General features: G+C 41.1%; 1 protein-coding gene across 1 annotated transcript in view; it reads right to left on the reverse strand.

Moving 5' to 3' along the window:
* The window catches only part of LOC146610422 (band 4.1-like protein 1), a 32,465-nt gene extending 21,308 nt beyond the window's left edge, over nt 1-11,157 (reverse strand). Inside the window, exons 1-2 of the mRNA XM_085344979.1 lie at nt 11,086-11,157; nt 10,654-10,803 (exon numbers count right to left, since the gene is read on the reverse strand). Coding sequence (XP_085201105.1) covers nt 10,654-10,803; nt 11,086-11,157 — 222 coding nt within the window. The remainder of the gene's footprint in view (nt 1-10,653; nt 10,804-11,085) is intronic.
* Between the last annotated feature and the right edge of the window lie 400 nt (nt 11,158-11,557).

The raw sequence follows: 11,557 nt of genomic DNA on the forward strand, positions 1-11,557 counted from the left end.
ATACTCCTCTTCTGGTGAGTGGTTTTTCCTTAACAACTACTCTGAACTGAAATTGATCTGATGCCACACACCATTGTACACCAAGTGCTCTTTCCATATGTACTTCACAGAGTGCCACATCTAGATCTTTGGGAGCTGCAGCGCATTCTTCCTTCGGAAGCGAAGCTAGAACTTGGGTGCTGTTTGAGATGAACTTGTGCAACCAAAGTTTGCCCATGCTGCAGAGTTTGCGTGCTTCATTAACCAGCTGTATTGCCTGATCTTCAGTGTCAACACTTGCTAGTCCGTCATCAACATAGAAGTTGGTTTTGATGAGCTTGATGGTTTCTTCATCAAAACTTCCTTCCCCTTCAGCTGCAAGATGCTTGAGGCCATAGTTGGCGCAACCTGGAGAAGATGCTGCTCCAAATAGGTGTACCTTCATCCTGTAGACAGTGAATGGAGTTTCAAGGTCACCGTTCTCCCACCACAAGAACCGTAGGTAATCTTGGTCGCAAGCATGCACATGAAATTGGTGGAACATGCGTTCGATGTCACACATGAAAGCCACTGGGCCGCTTCGGAAGCGACACAAGACTCCGAGCAAGGTGTTTGTTAGCTCTGGACCAGTCAGGAGATGGTCATTTAGTGAAGTGCCTTGGAACCTGGCAGAGGCATCAAAGACAACACGAATCATTCCGGGTTTTTGTGGATGATACACACCATGGTGTGGGATGTACCAAACTGGTGTCTTGTCAATATCTTGCTCTGGGACTTTTTCAGGATCTCCATGGGCTAGGATCTCATCCATGAATTTCTTATAGTCCATGTAGTACTGCTTGTTACTCTTGAGCCTTTTTTCTAAACATTTGAGGCGATGAATAGCACATGCCTTGTTGTTCGGCAGGTTCAGCCTTTAACTCTTGAATGGGAGTGGCATTTCAAAATGACCATCCTCCTTGAGCCTAATGCCGGTCTTCATCTTTGTTAGAAATTTGAGATCTTCTTGAGAGACCTTTGTGTCTTCTGGTGCTTTCTCAACAAAATCAGACTCCAACATCTTTAGGACCTCTGTGGGAGAGATCATTTCCTTTATTTAAGTTCTGTAGACATAGTGAACCTTGTTAGTGAGGTTTGAAGAAGGCTGAATGTCAGGCACCACTTGCTTCACAATGACTTGGTGACTTATTCCGAAGGCATCTCCATAATCGAAACATGGGTTGCCATAACCCACAATACACCATCCCAGATCAGTTCTTTGGGCGGACGGCTGGTTTTCCCTTCCAGACACAACCTCACAAGGAACAAGTGCTTGGGGGCAGTTGTACCCAATCAGCAGACCAACATCACAGCTTTGTAGTGGAGCGATCTCACTTGCAATGCATTCAAGATGAGGCCATACCTTAGCTGTTGTAGGCGATGGAATGTGATCTCAGTTTGCGGGAATAAAGTCTCTGGAATATGTTACTGGTAGGGAAATGGTCTTATTTGAGTAGAACCCTCTGACTTGTAGACCTGCGAGCTTGCGACAGGCCACAACTGTGTTTCTTGAAGACATGGTAGTGAGCTTTAGCTGAGTCGATTCACCTTTGATATGCAGAGCTTGTGCCGTTTCTTCAAGAATAAAGGTTGTATCGCTCTGTGTATCAAGGAGCGCGTACACAAGAATTTCATGCTCTGGCTCACCTTTGATTGACACCCGTACTGGAATAATGGAAGATGTGTGAGTGTCGTCGACATTCTGCGTGACTCTGTTAGAAGTTGCTTCACTTGTTGTTGGTGTGACACTGTTGTCTTGTGAGACATCCGAGTTCGTTTGTCTTGTCCTGTCACTGTTCTTGGTTTGATTTCTCCTTGTTTAACATCTACATGCTCCCACTGGCACAGATTATAAACAACAACAAAATAAACTATCACAGCTATGCAGATGACACACAAATATATATCACAATGTCACCAGGAGACCGAGGCCCTGTACAGGCTCTTGGTAAATGCATTGAGGAAATCAATGACTGGTTGTGCCACAATTTTCTCCAGCTAAACAAAAACAAAACTGAGGTAATAGTCTTTGGCGCCAAAGAAAAACGATTACAGGTCACCAGAGAACTTCAATCTAAAAACCACAAACCAGGCGAGAAATTTGGGTGTAGTGATGGATGCAGACCTAAACTTAGAAAAACACATTAAGACAATAACAAAGTCAGCTTACTATCACCTCAAGAATATATCAAGGATAAAAGATCTGATGTCTCAACAGGACCTGGAAAAACTAGTCCATGCATTCATCTTTAGTAGGCTTGATTACTGTAACAGCATCTTTACAGGTCTACCTAAAAAATCAGTCAGACAACTACAGCTCATTCAGAACTCTGCTGCTCGAGTCCTCACTAAGACCAAAAAAGTGGACCACATCAGTCCAGCTCTGAGGTCCTTACACTGGCTGCCTGTCCGTCAGAGGATAGACTTTAAAGTTCTGATGCTGGCCTATAAAGCTCTGAATGGTTTAGGACCAAAATACATCAATGACCTCCTGACCCAGTATGAACCATCCAGATCCCTCAGGTCATCTGGATCCGGTCTTTTATCAGTTCCCAGAGTCAGAACCAGACACGGAGAAGCTGCATTCAGCTTTTATGCTCCTTATATCTGGAACAAACTCCCAGAAAGCCTCAGATCAGCTGAAACACTCAGTTTATTTAAATCCAGGTTGAAGACTCACCTGTTCTCAGCTGCATTTGAATAAAGCACCAAATCCACACTTTAAGCTTAAATTTCAAAACTTACATTTAACTACTGATTTTATCTACTGTTCTGATTTTATCTGTTTTGATTTTATATACTGTTGTTTGTTTGTTTGTTTGTTTGTTTGTTTGTTAATTAGTTAGTTAGTTTATTTGCTTGTTTTAATCAATTTTAAATCATGCTTTTTATTTGTTCTTGTTTCTAATGTCTCTGTAAAGCACTTTGAATCACCTTGTTGTTGAATTGTGCTATACAAATAAACTTGCCTTGCCTTGCCTTGCCTTGTTTTCTCTTCCTTAGTGCGATTGTCATGAAGACATGTTGGATGTCTTTTATTACATGTGTCACAGGTTTCTCTGCTTTCACAATCCTTGGAGCGATGACCAGAGTTCAGACAGCCAAAACACAACTTCTTGTCTTGAGCAAACTTTAGTCTCTCAACAATGCTCACATTTATGAACCTTCTACACTTAAGTAGGCTGTGACCCGACCTTTCACAGTACATGCAACTAGCACTAACAGTCCTTTCATTTGAGTTAGTTGCTAGCACCTTTGCTCCATTGCCTCTGTTCCTTGTTGTTTTTGCCCCTTCAGTTTCACTTGGCTTCAGAGCAAAGAGAGAATTTATGGGATTACAGGCAATTATGGCTTCCCGTGAGATGAAATCTACAAATTGGCTGAAGCTTGGAAAGGTGTGAGTCTCTTCTTGCACTTCTGTAACCTTTCTGTTCCACCTTGAAGTCAGCCAATCTGGAAGTTTTGCAAGCATTTTTTGGTTTTCATTGCAGTCATTGAGCACTTCAAGCCCCGTCATTTGTGACATGGCTGTCTTACAGCAGCAAAGGAAGTCAGCAAATGCTTGAAGTTCCATACTGCCTTTAGAGCTTGTCTTAGGCCATGCGTCAAGTTTGTCTCTGAAGGCCTTTGCTATGAGGAAGGGATTGCCATACCTCTCTTCGAGAACTGTATAGTATGCAGACTCTGTGCCAAGCGGGAAGTAGCCTTCTATTGCCTTCCTTGCAGGTCCACTTATACATTTCCTCAGGTAATAAGTCTTCTCTTCAACTGGTATATTTTTCCTGTCGATCAGAGTCTGAAAGGAAATTTTCCAATCATTATATCTGATAGGGTCGCCGCTGAATATTGTTGGCTCTGGTACCGGAAGACGACTTGCATTAAGAAACACTGCAAATGCTTTGACCAGATATTCTGTGCTCACTTCTCGTTGCGGTGTCACATTTTGTGGCGAGGAACACCGTTTCATATGCTGGTCATTGTTTTCAGACTTGACTTCACTTTTCTTGTCAGATCTGTGGTGAAGTAGGTTGTATATTTCTTCATCTGAACATTCACTTTGTTCATACACCCGCTGTCGAGCCTTTGCTGCATTCAGCTTTTTTACAGTCTCAAGTCGCTCTACTTCTCTGCGCTTAGCTTCAAGAGCCTTTTGTCTTTGTGCTATTTCTGTTTCTTGCCTTTGAATTTCCTTCGTATGGATTTCTTCCTTAACAAAACATCAAATGCAAAAGACCGTTACACTGATTAACAGGCAGAGGGTGCTGTCAGTGAGATTTATTTATTTATTTTTTTGGGGGGGGGGATAGAGGGGCGGCGGCTAGTGCATATATTTGATTTCCCAACAAAATGAAATTGCGACACCTCAGGTGGTCCCCCCAAGCATGGCGATCAATTCAGATGCTCTTGATGAGATTTTGTTGTCGTTCCAATTGGATCCAATCACATCTCTGTAGCTAGTTCTGTGGCCTTTCTGTGTTAGCAGCCATTTAGCTTAATCCTAGAGATCCCCTTTGCTGATTGCTTCACCCATGCAAACAGCACGAAGAGCAACATGTTTGGGTGAATGGGTTAATGGCTGGCAAGGAGAAAGAAAATCCATTGAACTGTGGAATCAAAAAGCTGAAGGGAAATGGTAAAGATGTGGCCAGAGTTGGTATAGCTTCAGCTATCGCTACTGATTTTTACAACGCTCTGTTTGTTTTCTGTCTTAAGAAGAATAGACTTTTCCAGTAAAACACCGCTACCATTTATTAGCATAAAATGACATTTAAAATTATGTGTGGTTCTAAGAAATGGCAAATAGATGCTCTATTAATGTGATTTTCAGTATTGTAGTGCAAAATTTGTGCCAACAAAGGTCATGAAATCAACTGGCAGAACAGTAAAAGAGAAGTTAATGTAACAGCCTCACAGGAAAAACATGTTACTATAGCTTTTTTATTTGTCATGTAAAACAAAGTTTTTATAACACAGTCATTTAAAGTGTATACTTAATGTTAAGCGAGCAGCATGGCAGTGCGCTGGTAGTCCATAGGTGCTGCAGAGAGCTTTTGTTGTAGCTGTGTGCTATCATTAGTGGGCAGTGGTGAAAATATGTGGACCATGCGTTCCCCATATGTGGAATAGTCTTCTAATCAGGTGAAACTTCTGTGAGCTGAAGTGAAACTGAGTGTTGAAAGTAAGGAACGTGTCTACTCCAGTCACGGTTTCACAGGGAAACATAAAAAAAAATAAAATAAAAAAAACTTTTATGTATTTTCCATGCTTCCTTCTCTTGATGGTACACTTCACTGTCATTCCCTTTTATTTTCCACACAACTTTTTACCCAGTCAGCATTCTGCTTAAGCATGGTGTCATTGCCATGGGGCTACATGCTCTGTGCTAAATTTCCTTTGTAGAGCTTTACAAACAGACACCAGCTCTTAACTATATATTGTGCATTATGCAATTGATGGGCGACTGATGGGTAGAGGCTAACACAAGTGACTAAATAACTAGGTTTCACCTCAGCTAACGCCAGTCAGTGTATCCAATCAGTCCAAATTTTCTGATAAATAGCGTGGTTGCTGTGTGGCTAATAGTACTAACAGCCGATGCAAGGCATCATAGATTCTCAGGTTTTGATTAGTGTTGTATTTTACTGCTTGGGTTGTCGGCTGTTTCCACGTTATAACCACTAGCAAATCTACAGTAATAACTAAACACTTTGTGTGGGCATTAGCTAAAAGTTACAACTTAATATCATGTTAGCAAAAAAATGATTTGTGCAGTATGTGCACCATTAATCAATATTTTCCTACTATCAACTAACTACTCCCTTCCATCTGCCATGTTTTTCTGTATGACTCACTTCTCAGAGTTTTCTAATCTTGTTTTTCTTACTTGAGTGGGCATTCGCATGAATTTTCCCATTTGGATGCTCATTTTTCCAACTATTCCAGTGGAAGTGTTTTCGTGCCGCACAGCCAAGATTATAAAACTGTTTGAAAAGTGCCAAATATTATAAAAAGTAATTTTTGCACCTTAAGATCCTGGAAGGAGGGTGGAGTGAGTGCAACAAAATAATATAGATTGAAAGTATTTGAAAGTCTTTCAAGTTCAAGCAAGTGGTAAAACACTGCGGGTTACTACAAAGTCACACATGTGTGACACAGACTTCTCTTTTCTCCCCCACAAGGTATGAACAAAAACTGCTAAAGACAGGATTCAGACATTTTTTCAGCTCCATCACGAATACAGATAATCATTTCCAGTTCTCTGGTTATGCACCCTTATAGAGCACTTCAGTGAAAACATCACTCGCCAACTTTCTCTTACTGCATTCTGTGGTCCCCCCACATTATATCGCACTGAAATTGCTCTAACAATCACCAAGGAATCTATACGGCTGAACTGGGAAGCAAAGAGCACAATTAAATATTATTCATCCATTTCCTTCCACTTATCCAATTTCAGTTTGGGGGGAGGCTGGAGATTATTCCAGATGTCATAGGTCGAGTCCATCCTAAACAGGCCACTTGTGCATATCTATCTATTTTACCATCATCAGTTAACATAACATGTTTGTCTTTGGCAGGAAGGCAAAGAAACCGGAGTACTCGGAGTGAACCAATGCAGGCACAGAGAGAACACAAGCAAGATTTTTTTTTTGCTTACATACAGAAAAGTCTTTAACCAGCCTCGAACCCAGGATCTTCTCTTTGTGAGGAAACAGTGTATCTGCTGCACCATCACGCTGCCAGCAGTTATGTAACCTAATTCAGCATGTAACATTTTGTTGTAACAAACACATGTACACAATTCTTGTTTGTGAATATAACAGCTTATTTGAACAAATATCACATGTGAGAACTTTCAAACATGCAAAGTGAATTTCCACAATTCACCCTCAACCTTACTGCCAAAATATACAAAATATTATATAGTAATTATTTTTTAACTTTAATTGTTATTTTTATTAGGCCCTCAGATGGGTCAGTGATTGTCAGCAACATTAATTTTCATGCATTTTTATTTTTTGTACAGTGTCAGATTTTTTTTTTTTTCAAAAATTGATATTTGAGGTCCTACCTCCCAAAAATGCCACCTTCTCACAATACTTTAAAAGTATTATATAGTAATATTTTTTCCCACTTTAACCTGCTGAGACTTGAATTTTTTCATGGCATGCATTTTTAATTTCTCTTTGCTATTTGGGCTGATTGGGACCTGAATGTAAGAACAAAGAATTATCTTTTTACCTGATGTAGTTTCTGAGAAGAAGATATCAGGCCTTTGCAGAGCAAAATTTAGTATTGTGGTCTAGACAACCCACAATGTGATGTCCACATATGTGGATGCCAGGTCGTAGGAGGTTAAATCACACAGTTGTTTAAGACTACTTCAGCCGGAAATATAAATAGCAACTATTAATTATAGTTTTTAGATTATACCCCTTTTAAAGAAGAGGGTCTCCAGCTGAGATACAGGAGAAGGTGCAAATGGACAGACTGTGGTCTTTGCATATAGGTTTCCCACATGGTGCTGTCAGCACTTCTCTTTCTAACCATGCAAAAGTCACACTGCCTTAACATTGCAGCACCCTGCAGATTTGAACTGATTCCTTTTTTAGCCTGTAAATACCATCCAAAGTTTCTACCTCTGAAGCCTCCTCGATGTCAGCCTCAGAGTCCTCAGAAGAGGATGAGGTGCCATCTTCACACTCATAGTGCACGATCACTTCCAGAGCCTCCTGTGTGCTGTAAAGTCTACCCATCTCTAAAATGACTGTTCCTGCACTACTGCTCATACTTCTAAGCAAGGCTGCTGTGCAGCTGCATAAATTACCTGAGCAAGAACCAAAGTAAAGTCCAATTTTGTTTTGGTTCTTGCTGCTGTGATATCTTTGAAGCTCTGAAAGGTTACTCATCATTTACTGTTACTGAATTAGTTAATAATGCAGAGTGTGGTAAGAGAAAAGGTGGATGTGGGTGACATCCACCCACAGTTCACTCCAACCTGTCTAGAAGAGCAAGTGAGGGGCTGTGTCATGCTGCATGTTAGAAGAAACGATGGAGAATACACTGCAGATGAGCTTTCAGCTTTCCTAAAGGGGGCAGAGCTTGATCCTACTGTCATGAATATTTTATTTGGTTTGACCGAGTCAACCACATGAACCTCACATTCATGAGCTGATGGTTCTTTTTGGAGTTGCTCTTTTCCGAAAACTCTGAACTATAGGTGTACAGTTTATACCAGACGTTTCTGAAGTTAGAAACGTCTGGTTCACCCCCAACCGGCCACCCCTCCCTGAGACCAAAGCACTTGCTCATAGGAGGTCATATTATGTTGGGGGGTTTTGTGTTTTCTTTGTGTTATTGTATGGTCTTTACCTTATGATACAGGCAGCCTTGAGGCTACTGTTGTTGTGATTTGGCGTTATAAAAAATTGAATTGAATTGAAGTGATTTGGATGAGAGTTTAGTTTTGCTAATGTGAACAAGAACTACATTTCTACAGTGGAAGTATGGGATAATTGAATGGAAGACTTTTTAAAAATATTGCAGTCATTCAGATAATGCAAAAACAAGGCAAATCTGAGCAGCATGAGCTCTTGAAATGTCAGCAGAGACTGCACCGAGTACAGGAAAGCAATCCCTGAGCAGCTTTTCAAACTCACAATCTCATGCAGTTGACCGTGAAAATTAACAGTATTTGTTGGGTTGGAACAGCAGAGAGTATTCTGTATAGCGGAATTTTAAGTGGTTAAAATCTGAGTAAAACTGGATTTTTATTCCAAAACCTAGCTGTTTGAGATGGCTTTGAGATCTTGAAGGCAGTGAAGTGTTATAAGCGGGTGGTGGAGTTCTTGCTTTAATAGTACAGCTTTGGTTAAAGCAGAACTATATAACTGAGCTTAGTCAACATCACTATGAATAGGAAGTTAAAATTGCTTCCCTTTTATTTCTCTGTTTTTTTTATTTTTTATTATCACGGTCGGTTTGCTTGGTGGACATCGTGACTCTAATTACAGAAGAAGTCTCCCAGCATTCATCATTCTGTCCCTGTTTGCCTTTTATGCACTGCTAACACACAGATACACACACTCCTATCCATATAACAATACAACCAGCACCCTCAGTATCTATCTCCTCTCCATCTTTTTTATACACTTCCCACCCCACTCTTCATCTTTTCCTCCTCCTCTTTCCTTCTCCCATTCCATTTTCTCCCCGGTCAAACATAAGAGCGCTCATTTGTCACCTGCATGGATTTCCTGTCAAAGCCCACTACCTCTAGTGTCACAGCCCAGATGACCTGAAGAAATGTGTGTGTGTGCGTATGCATGCACGTAACTAAGACAGAAGGAAAGATGGACGGGTTAAGCTGGAGTTAAATCTATGTGTGTGTGTGCCACACCGGGATTTCTGACAGATTTCTCTGCTCGTTGGCTCTCTTAAGTAAAATATGTGAGGTCAGGTGGGAGGCAGTAAGCTTTAAAAGGAATGCAGTTGACATGACTGAGGGTGACAGGAACCTCGTTCCCAGCCGCAACACACTCGATCAGCAGCAGGTGCCAGTGGGGCTCCAAACAGCTTTGTGATTCCTGCCCAGGGTTTCCCGCTGGTGTAAAACACCTCCTCTGACACCCTTCAGAAGTCAGTTTAGTCAGCGAGCAGATTAATTTTCTGCAACACTTGATCATGACAAGCATGTGAAATTCAAATAGATGGGGATCCACTGAGTTAGAATCATCTATTTACCAACACATAAGGCTACTGAGTCACGATTTACGGAAGCCTTGTCCCCCACAATGCGGAGCTTGTCTCACCTCCATCCATCCGTCTCCTCCTTCTCTCAGCGAGAATAGCAACAGTGCTGCATTTCCTGACTCAGTAGCACGTATTACCAAGGGAGACTAAATCCTATGGAGGTGTAACGTAGTGTGGTCTGCTGAGTCAAGAGCTCTTTTTCAACACTAGCTTTTTAAATATATATAAAAATATAATTTGCACAGCAAAAATCACGCATGCACGTGTGTTTTCAAGCACGGCAAAACAGCCACACTGCATGTCAACGGCGCTGCAAAGCAACCTTTTAAAATGGCGTTTTTCTGATCCGTTTTCTGCATATTTTGAAGAATTACTGCTGGTGAAACACATACTTAAGAGTTTAGGAAGGAAGCAGTGTCTTTCACTGTGAAGGTGAAAAGATGAGTTTAAAAGATAATAACTTTGTACCTATCAAATAATACCTGAGAGCACCGCAACAGCAAGGTCATATGTAGCAGTAAATAGCCCATCAAAGTAAAGTACTCTGGACTTAAGTAAAATAGAAAGAATTTAGAGTAGAGAGGAGGGTGGGAGCATTTTCATTTGTGATAATCACCAATAAGCAAAAATGGCAGAAATGAAGTAACAGGAGTGTGATACATTCCAGTAGATTTGTAAGTGAGATGCTTCATGTGCGTCTTGATTTTTTTCCACCGTGTTTTTGTTCATTACTAAATTATTGTTTTGCTTCTATTGATACACCAACCAAAGCTGAGTAAAGAAAGATTTTTACCATTTAGGCTTCTTTTTAATTTGATTTGCTTGGTTTTTCTCCCCCTGATGTATCATTTTCTTCTCAGTAATAAAAATTAAGTAGCATACCTCAACTGCGGTTTCATAGTCAGAGCCGTCAAGTAGGGTGACTTTGACAGGGACAGTCTTGGGCCGCTTGGAGCTTTTCTGGGGGGATTTGGAGGCTTTGCTGGGGGTCTTCTCTGAGTTATCGTCCATATCCCCCTGGTCCTCTGGAACCTGGGAGAGGGAGAATCCTATCTCTCAGTGAGTGAGCTTAAAATTTGCATTTTGTCTTTTATTTAACTGTTTGAATTTTTAGTCTTGCCCTTAAAAAAAGACTTAAATTATTTGATCATATGAGGCAGTCATCAAATGCATGTCGTGTGAGCCGCTGCTCTAAGATGTTAAGTTAGTGGCACGGGCAGGATGGGCTCACTGCCTTGCATATCAACGAGAAAGCCGGAAGGCCCCTGAGTGATTGAGAGGCTTGAATAAAATGATCTACAGCTGTGCTCCCACCTGATTGGTTCTCCTGGCGTCACCCTCCATCACAGTCTTCATTTCCCCAGCCAAAGCCTTCTCTGTTGTCATAGAAATGGATTACAGTCCTGCAACCACACATAAACATGTTCTGTCAACATCAAATCTCTTCATGCTCCAAAAACTAGTGTGAAGTGTTCACTGCTATTAAAAGCCCAAACTGCCTATAGAGTCCTGATGGATTTCACTCATGACATGTAAGCAAAACTGCACAGAGCATTCTGAATCATCACTTAAGCTGGACTTTGGTGTAATGAACAACCACAGGCATCCATTTCAACTTCCTGTGCAGCTGACAGCTACTATGTTTGGTATCTTTAATTATCCTTTACGGCTGCAGAGAATGACCATTGTTTTTAATGTGTATGGTTATTGGATTGTGTGCAGAGAGATCTTGACGGGGAGGAGAAAAAATAAAAAAGGGGCAGCTCAGTCAGTGCTGGCTCACAGC

This window comes from Diplotaxodon limnothrissa, linkage group LG20 (genome assembly GCF_057381915.1).
Source record: "Diplotaxodon limnothrissa isolate DT_005_m linkage group LG20, D_limnothrissa_male_GT1.1, whole genome shotgun sequence".
Classification (NCBI taxonomy): Eukaryota; Metazoa; Chordata; class Actinopteri; order Cichliformes; family Cichlidae; genus Diplotaxodon; species Diplotaxodon limnothrissa.